The 19,166-nt window shown below is 35.1% G+C and overlaps 1 protein-coding gene across 1 annotated transcript in view; it reads left to right on the top strand.

The window, feature by feature from the left end:
* The window catches only part of LOC129519956 (calcium-binding mitochondrial carrier protein SCaMC-1-like), a 49,536-nt gene that overhangs the window by 19,323 nt on the left and 11,047 nt on the right, over positions 1-19,166 (top strand). Inside the window, exons 2-6 of the mRNA XM_055340803.1 lie at positions 1,126-1,252; positions 7,243-7,330; positions 8,594-8,705; positions 15,940-16,098; positions 18,741-18,893. Coding sequence (XP_055196778.1) covers positions 1,126-1,252; positions 7,243-7,330; positions 8,594-8,705; positions 15,940-16,098; positions 18,741-18,893 — 639 coding nt within the window. The remainder of the gene's footprint in view (positions 1-1,125; positions 1,253-7,242; positions 7,331-8,593; positions 8,706-15,939; positions 16,099-18,740; positions 18,894-19,166) is intronic.

Raw genomic sequence — 19,166 nt, 5'->3', positions numbered from 1 at the left:
CTCATCCTGTGAAGGAGAACTTGTGGTCACTGCTTTTTAGAAGGCCCTCACAGAAAAGTGATCAGTCTCCTCTCCTGTGTCTCAGGCTTTCATCAGATCCCTGCCCTCAACCTGTCTGTGCGTGGGCCATGATCATACCTGGTGCCACTGTTCTCCTGTATTTTATTTCTGGCTGTGGCTGGGTTTCAAAATTCCCAACCTTACAGGGTACAGCAAGGTGTGGACCTGCTCCCCTCCCCCAGAGAAGAGCCTCGCAACATTGTGCCTGTTCCTCTCTGCCCCAGAAAAGCAGAGGCCTGGCAGAGCAGGTGACTGGAGTCTATGGTGAAGTCCAGTGACAAGCTGCAAGCAGGTTATCTGCCCTCTGCCTGTGTGTCTGTCCCTGGCTGTTGAACTGCTGCTCAGTGGTGCCCTGTGAGCCTTTCATCCTTGCAGAGGCAAAAACCCTCTTCCAAATGTATCCCTAGAAAAAGAAATTTCTCTCCCTGGGCCACTCAGCGGATCTCCTTACCACAGTGTTTTGGAGAAACCCTGCGCACTGCTCTCTTTCCCTCTCTCCCTGAATTGGTTCTGTAAAAATGACTCCCTTTCCTCTGTGGCACCAAGGCTTTTCTGTCCCCCAGTTTCCGGCTCCAAACTTCATATCTGCCATGTTCTCTCCCTCCAGTTGTGCAGATTGTTTTCTTAATCCTCAGATCGATTTCCTAGGTGTTCAAAAGGATTTGATATTGATCTAGCTGTGTTCGAGGACCGAGGAGCCTACCACTCATCTGTCTTAAGTCCTCCTAGAATTTTAAGTATTTTCTCTCATTTAGTTAATAGAGTATGAGGTCTCTGATGGCAAAGACTATATATTTTAGTATCTTTCTTTTCTCAAGGTACTTGGCATTCATTGTTTACCTCTAATAAATACCTGCTTATCAGACTCAGAATTATTTGGAATGACATGGTGACTATTGACTCTAATATTGCACAAGTTTAAAAAAATCACAAATGTACTTAGTCTTGTAGCTGTGACTGAAAAACGAAGACAATAATTAATGTGAGTGAAATGTGCCACTGTTAGCATGCTATAGTGGATCTACTTGCAGTACATCTCTGCAATGAGTTTCTTCTTTCTTGTAGGAGATTTTTAAAGCTGGAAATACCAATGATGATTCAGGATTGGACTTTGGAGAATTTATGCAGTACCTTAAAGACCACGAGAAAAAAATGAGGCTGGCATTTAATAGTCTGGACAAAAATAATGATGGTATGTGTTTGTGTTTTATTCCCAGTTAGCTTAATATTAATAATTGTCAGTACCAAAGGACATTGTTTTATCAACCTTTAACTGACTTGTACCATCAATGATTTAGTTATTTTTATTACATATCTAGCGGTAATTTTTTGTTTCTGAGAATAATATATAAACTATATGTATATATTATTATATTGTTATAATTTTTGTGTTGTTACTGTTTTTTTTTTAATAAAATAATTTGTCCTCTGAATTTAGAGCTCCTTGGCTTAGGGAGTAGGCCTCTCCGCTCTTCTGCAATGTATGAGCTGAAAGTATATGGTAATTTTAAAAATAACATTGTTTACTTGCTGATTTTGAAAATATTTTGATTGCAGGAAAGTTAGATAACACAGAAAATATCTTAAAAGAAAGTTAAAGTTACTTGTAACCCTGCTGTGTGGAGATCAGTTTTAACATTTTAATGTGTTTTTATATTTCCTTCTGGACTTTCTAGTTTCCGTTTTCTTTCTTGGTTTCTCTTTCTCTCTTTAAATGAAATTGTAGTTACACTACATATCATCTGGTGTCCTACTTTTTTCTTTTAATGTTATAATGTAAGCATTTTCATTTCATTTAATATTCTTCACTTAGTTTTTAATGACTCTGAAATATTCCGTTTATGAGTAGACTTATCATTCCTATATTGTAAGACATTTGGGATGTTTCCAATCTTGTACTCTTATACATAGTGTTGCAACCAGCATCTATGCTGATTTACAGAGGAAAGGTGTACTTTGTCACAAACCCTTAAATCAGAAAGACTATTGGTAAAAGTAGAATACCATTTCTGCATCCAAATGTGGCTAAGCAACCATGGGTAATTAGAACCCAATTATACCCTATTTAGGAAACATATGTATTAATTTTTAAGTTTTCAGAAATCTAGTTTTTGTTAATTGAAAAATTCTAAGTGTACCAAGAGAGCTATACTGTGTACCAGTTCTAAGTGTACTAGCAGATAAGGGTCATACTGATGGATTCTTGGGTAAAACAAAGTGTAACCTGAATGTCGCAGGCTTTAGTGACCTGTGATACCCAAATTTCAGGGATTTCAAGCTTCCATTCACTTTCCAGAAAGAAGTTTAGGCCTTTCTGGGTCCTGCTACTGAAATAATACCCAGAAGCTTTAGTCTATTTACTAATGTTTTTCAGTTAGAACTGGTCATCAATTGCTGCTGATCTTGGCTGGATAGTTCTGCTCTTGTGCTATTCTGGAATTTCACTGTTATTGGTGATTACCACCATGATCATCATTTGGAAGCTGAAAATCCACTGTGTCAGATAACCAGTGAAATTATAATGTCCTTAGTAAAAACACAATGCTACTATTGTCTCTGGTAAAGCTGCAAATCAGTGCTTATAGCTCTTAGTAATAAAGAAAATACTTTTTCTGAGGCAAGATGGAAATCTGAAAGTAATACAGTGATTAGCAATATAAATCTTTGAATTTCTGCCTTGCCTAGTCAAACTGGAATATCACAGCTCAGTCCCCAAAGTTCTGCAGAGGTACTATTGTAGTAGAGCTACTGCCAAATTCCCATGGGCTTCATTTGTTTTGAGCTGTGACAGTTGGTATGAAGCTCTACTGTTGGCCCCAGGGCTACTGCCCACCTGATCTGCAGAGCTTAGGCACTAGCAGAGGTGCTAGGTCTGATTGAGCTGCCTTCTTTCTGTGTCATCATTGTTGCTTCAGTGACCACTTTTGTGTAGAGCTCAGCCAATTTACTTTGGCCAGCATGCTTTTTGTGTGGAAAAGGGAATATATCCTCTGTTATGTGTTGAATTGTGTGCACCCTAAAAAAGATATGTTGAGCCTCCTGTACCTCCTACTGCGACCTTATTTGGAAATAGGTCTTTACAGAAGTAATAAGTTAAAATGACATTAGTGCCCAATACGTAATATGACTGGTGTCATATAAAGGGGAAATTTGAACTCAGAAGCAGATATGCACAGAGGAAGATGATGTGAAATGTCCATTTAGTATCATGTAGTCAGGGATGAACTGATGATGCATCAACAAGCCAAGGAATACCTGCGGCTACTAGAAGCGAGGAGACAAGCACTAACAGATCCTTCTCTGGTATCTTCATAGGGAACATGGCCCTGCTGACATGACACCTTGTTTTCAGACTTCTGGCTTCCAGAACTGTAAGACATAAATTCCTGTTGTTCTAAGCTACCCAGATTGTGGTACTTTGTTATGGCGGCCCTGGGAAACTCCTCCCCTCTGTTATACTTAATCAAGTGTCTGGAATACTAGAATATTTGGGGCCTCAAGGTACAGTTTTCTCAATTCATATGAACATGCAGTCACTTTCTTCCAGAGTGCCCAATTGCTTCCATATTGGCTGAGATAGGGTAATTTCTGGTATCAGGTGTGTGTCATTGACCCTAGAGCCAACATTTCCTTCTGAGTTCTATTACTGGATCTGGCTCATTGCATCAGATCTTCCCCTGCTTTTCCTTCCTGATATCATTGTTCCTGTTGGGACTCTCCCAGCTCATTACACATTGTATTTGTTAAAAATTAATAGTAGACAAGATTCAGTTTTTACCACCTGCTTTCTGTCCCCCAGGAGGCCTTCCAGGCCTTATGCCAATCATTGGGGGCAAGAGGATGCATGTGGGCTGGTGTACTGTTAAACTCACTAGCAGGAAGTGCTCAAGCCCCAATGTGATCTGATCTGATCTATTTAACTTCTCTCAACAAGTAGTATCTGAGCTCCTGCTCCCATTCAGCCAAAATGTCCATGGAATGCAGTTATAATGATGTGAATGACGTAATTATTGAACATAATTTCATCGGTAAGATTCTTCTTTTAATGGATTTTTTTTTTTTTTGGATATTGAGGAAATGGTAGGAAAGGGACTAACTTTATTGGACTTTATTTGCTATGTTTTATTTTTGTCTTACACAAGTCATCACAGTAGCTGCATTTTTAGAGGTGAGAACAAACACTGAGGCTAAGGAAGGTTAAATAATTTTGTTTTCCATTGGCTCTCCCAGTGAATCACATCTCTCAGGATGTATGCCTTTGTTAGCCGTGAACCATACAGGCCTAGGCTTGGCCATTTGACTTACTTCAGCCATTAGTACATTAGCAAGGCTTTAAAAAGTACTTGTACACTGAAACTTGTCCTCTTGGAATTCTCTTTCTTAACATCCTGAGCCACCTGCAAAGAGATCTATCAACCCAGCTGGAGAGATCTCTCATTTAGTTTTCAATTGTTCTACATTTCCATCTGAGCTAACTAACAGACATGAGTGAAACCGTCTTGGATTTCTAGCTGTAGTTGAACAAAACTTCAGATGATTAAATTCACAGGAGGGGCTCAGGCAAGACCAGCAGAAGAACCAGTAAGTTTAATCAAGCACAGATTGCATACTCATAATCAAACACATCGTTTTTAACCACTAAATTTTGGGAGATAGTTTGTTACCTTTTTTGGATAGTTTGTTATTTAGCAATAAATTGTGGTACAGCAATGGAATATTTTGCATTTCTTCCTGGAATTGCAATGCTGGAATGGTTGCGGTCCTCCTCTCTATCTAACTACTGTTATTCTGCTGAATTCATTTCAAGTCTATCTTCTCAGTGAAAATTTGCTGCAAAAAATTAAAGTCAACTTTGAATCTTTAGTTCATAGGCCTTCATCATATTCTGGATCTCATTACCTAATTTTTTCCTACATCTTAGCTTGGAATTTTAACTTCTTTCAGGTAAAAATTGCTTGATGTATTTTAGCTCAATGAAGTAAACAGTTTTTGAGCGCTATATGTGAACTGTTGCACTTGGATTTGTGCTAACAAAAGAGTTCTGAAGTTAACAATTTTGGGTAAATTAATAATAAAGACACAAAAGGTAGACTATGATAGTTGCTGTTGAAGCAATATAGGAAGAGCTTTACTGTGCCCAGGGACAATTTAGTTTTGTGCTGAATCAATACATAAACAGAAAAAAAAAAAAGGCTGAGGGGCTTTTTTTCTTTCCTCTTTCTTCTTTAGGGGCACCTGGGTGCCTCAGTCAGTCGAATATCCAACTCTTGCTTTCGGCTCATGTCATGATCTTAGGGTTGTGGGATGGCGCCCTGTGTTGGGCTCCATGCTCAGCAGCGAGTGTACTTTAGTTTTTCTCTCTCCTCCTCTCCCATTACTCACATGCTCTCTCTCCTCTCTCTTTCTCTCAGATAAATATATAAATATTTAAAAAAAAAAAAACCCAAAGGGTTTCTTGAGCAGAGAGATCATAGTTTGAACAAAGGCAGAATTAGGAAATTGTCAAGGTGAGAACTGGTTAATATGGCATTTCAAGTTTGGCCCTAACTTACTATTTTTGGGGGAAGATTTAATTGACATATAATATATATAGCAATGTGCATAAATTCTAAGTAAAATCTCCACAAATTTTTCTGAGATAAACATACAACATGAAAACAGCATCCAGATTAAGAAGCAGAATATTACTAGCATCTCAGGAATGTCCCTTTTCCATCCCATCCAAATCACTACCACCCTTCAAAGTAGCTATTATCCTGCTTTCTAGTACCGTATGTAAATTTGCAATCAATCTTTGTTAAACAAGTAAGTGTACCTTGCTCATACTGTACCTTTTGCTGAAAAATATTTTTTGTTTCTTTGGTGATCTCTTGTTTATCCTTTATAGTACTTCATCTGTGACTTTTAACTCTTATTTATCCCTGCAGTACTTTTTATTCATAACCTTTCTGTAACATATATTTGGCAAGAGTGATATATTTTTAAAATAAGTAGTTCATCCATACAAGCTCCTCAAGAGCTGTTGTTTTATTAATCTCTGGCTTCTCTCACATTTAACATAGTGATTTTAATAGTACACTTTCAAAAATTTTTTAATTATCAAATTAATGAATATAGTGTTCAAACATTGTAATGGGATATAAAGCAGAGGATTCTGTTTCCCCAGTTGGAGAAAAATTTGATTTCTAGGTTAAGGAATAGACCAGTAAATTCTACCCTGTGGAGCTTGGAACACTAGGGGCCTTGGAGTGATCACAATTCTATGCACAAATACTAGGCTTTGTCTATGGGCTAATACATATGTATGCTATTTATAAATGTATGCAGATGCAGCCATGGTTCATAAAATAGAAAATAAAGATGTGACTGAGTTTATAGTAGTTTTTTGTTGTTATATATTTTTCAACTAGGTGACATTAGGCTGATTTTTTTTAAACATGAAAATGCCCTCATATTGTAAAACATTGAGTAGCCTCACTTATTTGTTTTACACAGGGAGGGATCAAAGATTTTTTGGACTTGGAGAGTGACACGATGATTTAAGTGTTTTGGAGTTTGAGGAGCATATGGAATGCTTAATTTTTCCTTCACAACATCCAGTAGCATGAGATTGTGATGCATAGCAGGCTTGTATTAAATATATCAGTTGATTCAAGTTATTTAACACAGGATATGGTTGTGTTAAAGTTTGCGTTGTATTGTATTTTAGGTATGTTATTTCTTTAAAAACTTACCTCTTTGGAGTTAGCTCTTTAATTTTTTTCCAAGTAGGTACAATAATCTAGATCTGTTGCAGATGTACAGTCTCTTATGAAACCCTTAGGGTAAAATGTATTTAGAAATTTAGAATTTGGGTTTTGAGAAGAGCAATATAGTGCATATATGATATATAATACTCCAAGTGGGGTTTGGAGCATCACAGTGCAATTATATACATGAACATTTCTTCAGTGAAACAAATGAATGATCACACAAAATCGGATAAATAATTGACTACCAAATAAATTTTGGTGCCAAATTTATAAAAAGTCATGTAGTTTTCAGAGCTTTTAGCCTTTGTATTGTGAATATGGGAATACAGGTAAAAAAATATGGGCTTTTAAAAGACTATTGTATTCTAAGTATATTTTGCCTTGTTATCTTTTAAGATACTTTAATTTGATATTTTTTCACTTTTTAAAGGAATAATAGAAACTTCAGAAATAATTGCTGCTTTGAAATCACTGGGTATGCATATTTCTGAAGCTCAGGCAAAAAAAATTCTACAAAGGTCAGCCCTTATCTTTATTTTTGATAGTTTTAATTTTTATTTAATATTCCATGTTAGAAAGTAATTGCTATAGGTGTAGCTCCTCCCTCTCTCCCTGCCTGCCTGTTTAGGTTTGATAATATCAGCTTTTATTGACAGTGTTATAAGAAAGATTGTTAAGAAATTTATTGAATTATGAGAATACTGTTGACTAAATCATAAAGTGTACATACTTTATAGAGTTCCTAGAATAAAATTCTCCCTGCTTTTAGTTTAAAGAATAGGTGTAATTTGCTTGAGCAATTGATTTTTAAAATTTTTAATTTTTTGATGTATAAAAAGCTGTGCATAATTAATATATGCAACTTTATGAGTTTGGAGGTAAGTATATACCTAGGAAACTATTACCACAATCTATGCCATAAACATATCCATCCCTTCCAATGTTTCCTCTCTTATTTATTACTATTATTTTTTTGTGATTAGAAACTTATCATATAAGAAACTATTTTTTTGTAGTTAAAACTTAAATTTGTTTATATTTTATTGAGGCATAATTGATGTGTAATGTTAGTTTCAGGTGTACAATGTAATATATATATTTTTATCACAGTAAGTCTAGTTAACATCTGTCACCATATGTAGTTAAAATTTTTTTCTTGTGATGAGAACCTTTAAGATTTACTCCCTTAGCAACTTTTAAAAATATGCAGTATGGCATATTACCTATAGTTACATGCTATACATTACATTCACATGACTTACTTATTTTATAACTGGAGTTTGTAACTTTCGACCTTTTTCACCCATTTCACTCATCCCCTAAACCTCTGCCTCTGGCCGCCACCCACCAATCTGTTGTCTGTATCTATGATCTTTTCTTTCTTTTTCTTTTTTTTTTTTTAAGATTTCACTTATGAGTGAGATCAAATGGTATTTGTCTTTCTCTGTGTGACTTATTTCACTTAGCAAAATGCCCTCAAGTTCCACCTATGTTGTCTTAAATGGCTAGATTTCCTTCTTTGTTGTGACTGAACAATATTCCACAGCAAGTGCACATGTGTATATGTGTGTGTGTGTGTGTGTGTGTGTGTGCATCATGCCACATTTTCTTTATCCATTCATCCATTAGTAGACACTTAGGTTGTCTCTATGTAAGAACAATTAACATAAGATATGTTTTAGAAACTTTTAAAATGTTCAACAGTAATTCTTATACTTAGTACTTATTTTTAGAGTATTTGTTATAAATGTTATAAGCACTATTTTTGTTTTAAATTCCAGCATCGATGGTGATGGAACATTGACAGTAGACTGGGATGAATGGAAGTACTACTTTTTACTTCATCCTGCAACAAATATTGATGAAATTGCTCATTTCTGGAAGCATTCTACTGTAAGATTGCTTTATATTTTGCTCTATTTTTCTTTTTGCCACAAATGTCATATCTGTTATTATGATTACATAATCTTTATAATACTTCCAGCCTCAGTGGCTAAAATAACAACACTATTCCCTCCTTATAATGTTCTACTAGTTGAGCAAAGAGTGTTAGTATTATATGTACAAACGTAGCTATTACAGTTTCTTTGTCTGCTAAAACTTAGAACTTACGGTAGATACTCATTTACTGAAAGGGTCTACTTTGTGTTGGGAATTACTCTGATATAGTTAACTGTCCTAGGAAAGTGGAAAAATAATATACTTTTCTCTTTTTCACAGAGTATATCAGGAATGATATACTCAGCTTTCTGTCCTAGGAAATGTAAAGTAAAAGATTAAGACTCAAAATTTCAGAATCAGAAAGGAATAAATGTATAATCTATCTGTTCTTGTTATGTAAGCACTTGACTCAGAGTAGTGGGGGACAGATGAGGTTTTATAATAAAACACTTTTTTCTTTTTTAGACCTCAGATGCAGAGGGTTAAGTTAATCATTTATTCATGGCTACTATTTGCATCCCTCTCATGGATACTATAGGGCAGGATGAAGAGCAGAGGTTTCAGAGTCAGATGCCTAGGGCTGAGCTTCACTTCTGCCAACCACTAGCTATATAACCCCTCTGTGCCTCAGTTTTCTCAATTATATACTGGAGATAACAATGGTAAGAGTTTTGAGAATTAGTACATTAGTGAATTTAGAAAAGAGCTGGGCAGGCAACATATATCTTCAATAAATGTTACTTATTATGATAGGTACTTATTCTAACATGTATAGTCTGTGTCTTCGATATGTATATATTCTTAGGAATCATGTAGTGTTTCGTGTGTGTGTGTTTAATTTACATAGATAGTAGTCTGCTAAAGGCCACAATTGATTTCCTGCTTTGTTCACTCGGCGTTATGATTTTAAAATTTGTCCTTGATATTATGTGTTCACCTAGTTTATTGCTTCTAACTACTACATAGGATGCATTTAGCACTCTTCTTTATCCATTCCCTAGTAATAGACATCTAGATTTTCTCCAGCTTCATCAAATAAATCAATAAATCAATAAATGCAAGCTTTCCTCTTTTGTACCTTAGAGAATTTCACCTGGATTTCTGAATCAAAAGGATATATTATGCCTTTGCAAATTTTATGAGGTTATCTGGTCTTAATCCTAAGAAAGATAGCCATGTTACCTCCCAAATGACTTTATATACCAGCTTACATTCCCACCAGCAATGCATGAAGGTTCCTGTTTCTCTACAAATTGCTTGGTATTATCCAATTTTCTATTATTTTCACTCTGTTGAGTATAAGGTGGTATTTTGTCTTAATGTTCATTCCTAACATGTCTTCATAGAAATACTAGATAGTTACATGTTCTTTTCTATGAATTGTCTGTTTTTATCTTTGTCTATTTTTTTTCAAGATTTGTTGAGATAGAATTGACATATGACATTGTGTGAGGTGTACAACATGATATTTGATACACTTATGTATTGTGAAATGGTTACCACAGTAGGGTTGTTAACACCTTCATTACCCTCATATAATTGTCATTTCTTTTTTGTGGTGAGAACATTTAAGATTTATTCTCTTAGCAACCTTCAGTACATTATGAACTGTAATCACCATGCTGTATGTTAGGTCCCCAGAATTTATTCACCGCATAACCAGAGGTGAATATGTCCTTTTGTCCTTTGACCAACACCTTCTCATTTCCCTCAATCCCCAGCTCTTGGTAACTACCATTCTACTATTTCTATGAATTTGGCTTTTTTAGATTCCATATGTAAGTGATGCCATAAAATATATTTGTCTTTCTCTGGTTGATTCATTTCATTTAGCATAATACCCTTGAGAACCATCCAAATTGTTGCAAATAGCAGGATTTTCTTCTTTCTAATGGCTGGATAATAATCCATTGTGTATATGGCAGCTTCTTTATTTATTCATCTATGGCACTTAGGTTATTTCCATAACTCGGTTATTATGAATAATGCTGCAGTGAACATGGAGGTACAGGTATCTTTTTGAGATCCTGATTTCTTTTTTTAATGCTTTATTTATTTATGAGAGAGAGAGGGAGAGTGTGCATACTTAAGCAAGCAGGGGAAGAGGCAGAGGGAGAGGGAGACAAGTAGGGAGGGACCCTGAAATCATGACCTGAGCAAAAATAAAGAGTTGGACACTTAACTGACTGATTTGTCTAATGTTTACTTTTGTTACTTATTCTCTTGGTGTCATATCCAAAAGGTCATTGCCAAGACCCACGTAAAGGTCATTTTTCCTTGTTTCCTTTAAGGAGTTTTACAGCTTCAGATCTTATGTTTGAGTTTTTAATCCATTTTGAGTTAATTTTTCTGAGGGGTTTAACGTAAGGATCCAATTTCATTCTGCTGCATGTGATTATCCAGTTTCCCCAACATCATTCTTTGAAGACACTATTCCTTGTCCATTAAATATTCTTGGCTCCTTTGTCAAATATGAGTTTACTGTATATGTAAGGGTTTATTTCTGGGCTCTCAATTCTGTTCCATTGGTTTATGTATCTATATTTGTTCTGGTATCATACTATTTTCTTTACTATATATAGCTTTGTAGTATAGCTTGAAATCAAGGAGTATATTGCCTCCAGCTTTGTTCTCTCTCAGGTTTGGTTTGGCTATTTGGAGTTTGTGTTTCCATGTGCATTCTAGGATTTTTTTTCTATTTCTGTGAAAAATGCCATTGGAATTTTGTTAGGGATTGCATTGAATGTATAGGTGGCTTTGGGCATGTGGACATTTAACAGTATTAATTCTTTCAATTCACGAGCATAGTATATATTTCCATTGATTTGTGTCATTTTCAATTTCTTTTATCAATATTACCTAGTTTTCAGTGTGCAAGTCTCTTACCTCCTTGGTTAAATTTTTTCCTAAGTATTTTATTGTTTTTGATGCTATTATAAATGAAATTGTTTTTATATTTCTTTTTCAGATATTTTGTTGTTAGTGTATAGAAATGCAGCTGATTTTTATATATTGATTTTGTATCTTGCAACCTTACTGATTTCATTGATTAGTCCAAACAGATTTTTGGTGGAGTCTTTAGGATTTTCTATATGTAATACCATATCATTTGTAACAGAGACAATTTTACTTTCCCTCTGATTTGGCTGCCTTTTTTTTTTTTTTTCCAAGAAAGAGTGTGTAGGGAAGGGCAGAGGAAGAAGGAGAGAGATTCTTAAGCAGGCTCCATGCTCAGTATGTAACCTGACACGGGGCTCAGTGTCATGACCCTGAGATCATGATCTGAGCTGAAATCAAGAGTTAGAAGCTTAATTGACTGAGCCACCCGGGTGCCCCTAAATGCGTTTTATTTCTCTTTCTTGCTCAACTGCTGTGGCTAGGACTTTCAGAATTTTGTTGAATAGGATTGGTGAGAAGAATAGTCACCAATTATCTTGTTCCTGATCTTCAAGGAAAGGCTTTCAACCTCTAATCATTGAATATTATGTTAGCTATGGGCTTGTCATATATGGCCTTTAATATGTTGAGTTATATTCATTCCATACCCAATTTTTTATAGTTTTAATCAGGGAAGGACGTTGAATTTTGTCAAATGCTTTTTCTGCGTCTATTGAGATGATCATATGATTTTTATCCTTAATTCTGTTAGTGTGATATATCACATTTTTTGATTTGTGTATGTTTAACCATCTTTGCATTCCAGGGGTAAATCCCATTTATCGTGATCCTTTTAATATGCCATTGCATTCTATTTGCTAATATTTTTGTTCATTAGGGCTATTGGTTTGTAGTTTTCTTGTAGTGTCCTTGTCTGACCTTATTATCAGAGTAATACTGGTATTACAAAAATGAGTTTGGAAGGGTTCCATTCTTTTTATTTTTTTGGTAGGGTTTGGGAATGATTGGCATTAATTCTTCTTTAAATTTTGGTAGAATTCACCAGTGATACCATCTGGTTCTGGGCTTTTCTTTGTTGGGAGATTTTTTGATTAGCGATTCAATTTGCTTTGTCATTATTGGTCTGTTCAGATTTTGTTTCTTCATGATTCAGTCTTAGTAGGTTGTATGTGCCTAGGAATTTCCCTAATTCTTCTAGATTATACAACTTATTGGCATATAATTGTTCAAAGTAGTGTCTTATGACCCATTGTATTTCTGTGGTATCAGTTGTAATGCCTCTTCTTTTGTTTTAGCTTTTATTTATTTGAGTCTTCTCTCATTTTAGTCTAGCTAAGTTTTGCCAATTTTGTTTACCTTTTCTTAAAAAACAGTACTTAGTTTTGTTGATCTTTTATTTTTGTTTGTTTTTGGTCTCTATTCCATTTATTTCTGCTCTGATCTTTATTATTTCCTTCTTTTTGCTCACTTTGGTTATCACCCAGCTATCCTATCCCTCCATCCACCCCCTCACCCCCGCAGTGACTCTCAGTTTGTTTCTGTGTTAAGAGTTTGCTTCCCTCTCTGTTTTCATCTAATTTTATTTTTCCTTCCCTTACCCTATGTTCATCTGTTTTGTTTTCTTAAATTCCACATATGAGTGAAATCATATGGTCAGTCTTTATCTGACTTATTTCATTTAGCATAATACTAGTTCTTTAAGGTTTAAATTTAGATTGAGATTTTTTTTGTTTCTTGTGGTAGGCCTGTATTGCTATGAACTTCCCTCTAAGAACTGCTTTTGCTGTGTGCCATAAGTTTTGGTATGTTGTGCTTTCATTTGTCTCAAGGTATTTTTTTCATTTCCCCTTTGATTTCATCTTTGACTCATTCAGAGGCCTTAGCCTCTGCATTATCTCCTTTATTTTTGTGTTTAAATATCCTGCACTTAAGCACAAGATTTAACATATTTAAGTCAGTACCATTTTTAAAAAGTGTAATCCTACTGAAGTCCCCTCTAGCTGCCTTATCTTTTTTCTCTCTTCACAGCTATACTTCTCATTCACTTCTCAACTAACTGGCTTTGCTTTCACTACTTTATAGAAATTCTTTTACCAAGCCAATCTCCCTACTGTTAGTTCAGTGGGTATTTTCTAGATCGTCCTGCTTTCTCTTTTCAAATGTTCTCTTCAGTTGGCTTCCTTGGCAGTGCATTCTCCTAGCTTTCTTCCCACCTCTCTGTCATTACTTTTCTGTCTCCCTTGAGGATCATCTTCCTCAGTCTGTCTCATATATTAGTTTTCTTCTATGTTCTATTTTCAACCTTCCTTGCCTCTCACTCTGTACATTTTTTTCTAGGCAATCCTAATTACTCTTCCACGTTGAGCTACCAGATACAGACCAATTGATTGCTCCAAATCTTATGTCTTTGGAGCACACCTTCATTCTACATGTGCAAGCATTTATTGGATATTAATTGGGACACCTCAAACATATACCACATCATTTGTCCCCTAGACCTTCTTTTACCATTTCACTGAATGATGTCATCACCTTCCTCGTTGCCCAAGCCAGAAATGTCAACATTATTCTAAAGTCTTTAGCCTTGCTTTACCTTCTTTCCATCCCTATAGATAGTCTTGCAGTTCTTAGAATATCTGCTGTCTTTGAACAAATTATTTTCTTTGCCTAGAACATTCCGTTGGTTAATCCCTACTTCTATAGGGAGATAGTACAGTGTGATGGACAAGAAAGCAACCTTTGGGGATCTCTGGGTGGCTCAGCGGTTTGGCGCCTGCCTTTGGCCTGGGGCGCGATCCTGGGGTCCCGGGATCGAGTCCCGCATTGGGCTCCCAGCGTGGGGCCTGCTTTTCCCTCTGCCTGTGTCTCTGCCTCTCTCTCTCTCTCTCTCTCTCTCTCTCTGTGTGTGTCTATCATGAATGAATAAATAAATAAATCTAAAAAAAAAAAAAGAAAGCAACCTTTGAAGTCAGAATACCTGGATTCATATTACTTTGCTACTTCTAAGTCACTTTACATAAAAAGTGTACCTCCACAGTTCCACTCATCTCCTCCCACCACAAAAATAAAAGAATTCTACACTCCATTAAATATCTCTGTACTGCGTTAAGACACTCTTTTTGCTACCCCTGTTACCATACTTATTCCTCTGTATTATAACTGCTTGTTTCCTTTCCTGTCTTTTGTATTATGCTGTAAGATCCCAGAGGAAAGAAACTAATTTCTGCACCATATTATGAATACACAGTCCAGCACCTGATGTGTTAATTAATTCAGCAAATATTTACTGAGCACACTTATCTCCACTGACCAAAGTGCAAGGTATACAACCACGCACGAAAAAGACCACATTGCTGCTCTTCTCAGGCTTATGTTCTAAAGGAGGAAACAAGCAAAAGATGGAAATGAATTAATTAGTATTGTACTAAGTATTAGAGAGGACTCCATGGAAAGAGCCAAGGAGAAATGTCCTAGGTAAAGGGAAAATCAAGGACGAAGTCCTGAGGTGGAATGGTACTTGTGAAGGGGACACTCAATGAATGCATAAATGAAGGTGGGAAAACTAAGAAGCAGGGAAGTGACTTGTCACTTGAAACCTAGTGATTGACAAGTGAAAAAAAACGAAACTAATCCCTGCGTCATGTGACACTCTCACCAGGGAGTCACATTGCCTCAACATTTAGTAAAAAATGGCTAATCTTAGCAAAAGTATGTATGATGACTAAAAACAAAGTGAAATGCAAACGCTGTTCAAGTCCAGAGTTTTAAAAACAAAATTGTCATTTGAGAGAAGAGTCAATGTAAATAATAGAGAAAGAAGTTAAAGCGTTTAAACTACTACTCTCGAATTCTGACAGAAGGTAAGTACATAGTGGAATTTGAGAGACTTTGAAACAAAATAGAGAAACCTAATTAAGCATTTATTCCTAAAATATTGTGTGGCAGGCATTGTGCTGTGTGACTAGGACATGATCCCTGCCTGAGAGTTTACATTTTACATGGAAAAGATGAATCTAAATAGCTTGATAATTTAAAATTAATAACTCTAATTTAATAGGAATGTATTTTACAGATTTTAAATCTATATGTGAATGTATTATTAAAAATCATTTGGTCTAGTACAAGTGGTGAGAAAATTGTCAGTATTCATTAACAGGAGGTGAGATATGAAAACAGTCTTTGGGTTTTGGTTTTTGTAAAAAAGTTATCCTTTAAAAAAATTATCCTATTAGTTTACCAAGAGTTTATACTTTTCTTTATTGTGTAATTCATGTTTACATTTCATCAGATAATTGACATAGGGGAGAGTATATCTATTCCAGATGAATTTACTGAAGAAGAAAAGCGTTCTGGAGATTGGTGGAGGCGTTTGGTGGCAGGAGGAATAGCTGGTGCAGTTGCAAGGACATGCACAGCACCTTTTGATCGCTTGAAAGTCATAATGCAGGTAGTTTGCTCACTTTACTCCTTAAGCATTAAAGTAACTTGAAAAACCCTGGATGGTTTTCAAAAAGAAAGGTTTTAGCACATTTCATACTATTTCTCTTTAAAATTTCACATTTTTCTGAAAGTGTAAATTTTCTTATTTGCAATATTAAAATATTTCTTAATTTTCTTAAGGATGCTTGTGTGCTATTTAAATTAATTTTTATTTGAAGTAATAATAGAACACTCTACTAGAAGTTTTTTCAGAACTCTAACTGAATATATCAAAGAAGTTATAAGATACAATTAGTCTTATTTATCGATTATCTATAGACCCTGGCAACTACATAATAGCATGGTTCTATTGTACTATTTAAGTATAAAGCATATTTTTAGGAATTGGAAAATAAGTTACTTAGAGTGTACTATTGATTGATATTTCACTAGAGGTAATGTTGTCTAATTATCTTTATTTTACTGAATAATGAATTGTCAATAGTTTTAAAATAGTGCATAGTTTAATCTGTGAACTGTCATAATTAAAATTTAGTATTTGCTGAATACTTTCATCACAAGGGTATAAAAATTAATAATTCACAATCTAATGAGTTTAAATTTGTAATTAAATTCATATACCTGGGTGTTTTATTGTCTTTGCTTTTTTTGGTAACCTTGGTGACGTTTGGTAATGGGTTATGAATAGGTTTTTTAATTGTTGTCTGATCTCTATTTGTTATTCTTAGAAAATCTTACTTCTGATAGACTCAGATATAGAGGTAGGAGCTCTCAGAGGTGATAGCCTACATTTCTCAACAAGCTTCCTGAAATTCTCCTTTGGCTTCCTTCCTTCTCTTGGCCAAAAGTTTAGCGTGTTCTGTGGATTCTTCCTTATTTTTCTTAGCATGTTTCTTCAGAGGCATCATTTGTGTCTCAGGACACATGGAGCAATGAGATGCTGAATGCTGGGCCCTTGGGTCCTGGGTTTCACACCTCTTTGTTCACAGGCTTTCTGACAACATAGTGGTGGGCATCACCTTCTGCAGAGATTAAAAAGTTTGCAGATCCTGCTAGCTTTTGTGGGCACCAGGTGATGAGGCACAGTAGTATCAGCCTAGAAATACCCTTTTTGTCCTTTTTTACAATTATGAAGTTGAGAACACTCAGGTCTGATCCAAAATGCAACCCTGAACAGATTTGGGCTTTCTTTGTCCAGATCTCCTGTGTCTATAGAAGGAATGCCCCTTACTTAGTAGCAGTGCTCACCTTATGAATAATTTATATATTATTTTTTGTTTTTGTGATTAACAGTATAGCATGAGCATGTTTTCATGTTATTTCAAATATTCTTCAAATATTTCAAATATTTGTGTATTCATCAGGTATAGATTTTAATGGCTGTATTTCAAGTAGATGTGTCATATTAATTTTTTTATTGTTTTTTTCCTATTCTTGGACATGTACTTGGTTTTTAAAAATTTTTAAATTATAATTCAGAATTGTTCATAATGATGAATATCATTGCTTGTAAATCTTTTTTGTATTTAAGATTACTTATTTAGAAAGAGTTCCTAGAAGTTAAGTAATGCTATGAACATTTTTAAGGCTGTGTGTGTGTACATGTGTGTATACTGTTAAATTCTATTCCAGACTTTTTCTTCACACAGGACATGAGAATGCCCATTTTACTTTGCTTTCTCATTATTATTCTCATATATTTGAGATAAGAGGGTGTTTTACTAATGTTCTAATTTTAACTTTCTTAAAAATAAATAATAATATTATTTTTATTATAAAATAATACATTAGAAAAAAATGGGAAACTACAAAAAAGTATAAAGGAAGACATTAAAAATGACCCGTAATCCTTGTGTATTGGTTTGCCAAGAATGCCCTAACAAAATATCACATACTGACTGGCTTACACAACAGAAGTTTATTGTCTCACCGTTTTGAAAGCTCTAAGTCTGAGATCAAGGTATCTGCATGGTTGGTTCCTTCTGAGGGCAGTGAGGAAAGGATCTGTTCCAGGCCTCTCCTCTTGGCTCATAGATGGCTATCTTTTCTCTATGTCTCTTCATATTGCCTTCGCCCTGTACATGTCTCTGTCCAAATTTCCCTTTTTTATAAAGACAGTAATCATATCAGATTTTAGAGCACACTTTTAGACCTTACTATAAATTGATTATCTCTATAAAGACCCTAACTTCAAATAAGATTACATTCTGAGGTAATGGGTGTTAGGACATCAACATAGAAATTTCAAGGGGACAAAGTTGAAGCCATAACAGGTTGCTACCTAAAAGTATCCACTATTGAAAATTTGATGTATTTTCCTCCATTCCTTTCTCAGTGCATATTTCAGTGTACTCTTTAATTTTAGCAGCAACAACATATTTTGTGTATGCAAAAATTCTCTGATAATTAAGTTATTCCTGTTTTCTTTAAGTTGTTCTCTTTGATATATAAGATTAAAGTGTGTATTTGGGAATAACAACAACAAAAATAATCTATCAATTTTATATGTCTCTAAAGGACAATGAAAATGGCATTGAAGTTCATAGATGTATACATTTATGTATCATCATTACTTTATTAGCAATAATAACATCAATGACATATTACCAACAAAATAAATTTTAAAATAAATTTCCTGTTCATTTGTAGGTTCATAGTACAAAGTCAAGGAGAATGAGATTGATTGGCGGTTTTGAGCAGATGTTAAAAGAAGGAGGAATTCGCTGTCTTTGGCGGGGAAATGGTGTAAATATTTTTAAAATTGCACCTGAGACAGCACTCAAGATTGGAGCCTATGAACAGGTAAAATGTTATCACCTATGGAATTATGTGATAAAGATCAAATTTTATTTTATGATTTTTAAATTTTTATTTATTTATTTCTCAGATTGAGAGAGACAGAGAGAGAGGGAGAGAGCACACAGGCAGGGGGAGGGGGAGGGGGAAAGGGAGAAGCAGGCTCCCACTGAGCAGGGAGCCTGATGCAGGACTTGATCTCAGGACCCTGGGATCATGACCTGAGTCAAAGACAGACACTTAACCCAACTGAACCACTCAGGCATCCCAAAGATCAGA

This window comes from Nyctereutes procyonoides, unplaced genomic scaffold (genome assembly GCF_905146905.1).
Source record: "Nyctereutes procyonoides isolate TBG_1078 unplaced genomic scaffold, NYPRO_anot_genome, whole genome shotgun sequence".
Taxonomy (NCBI): Eukaryota; Metazoa; Chordata; class Mammalia; order Carnivora; family Canidae; genus Nyctereutes; species Nyctereutes procyonoides.
Note: the sequence above shows the minus strand (reverse complement) of the source record. Positions and strands in the feature narration are given on the sequence as shown.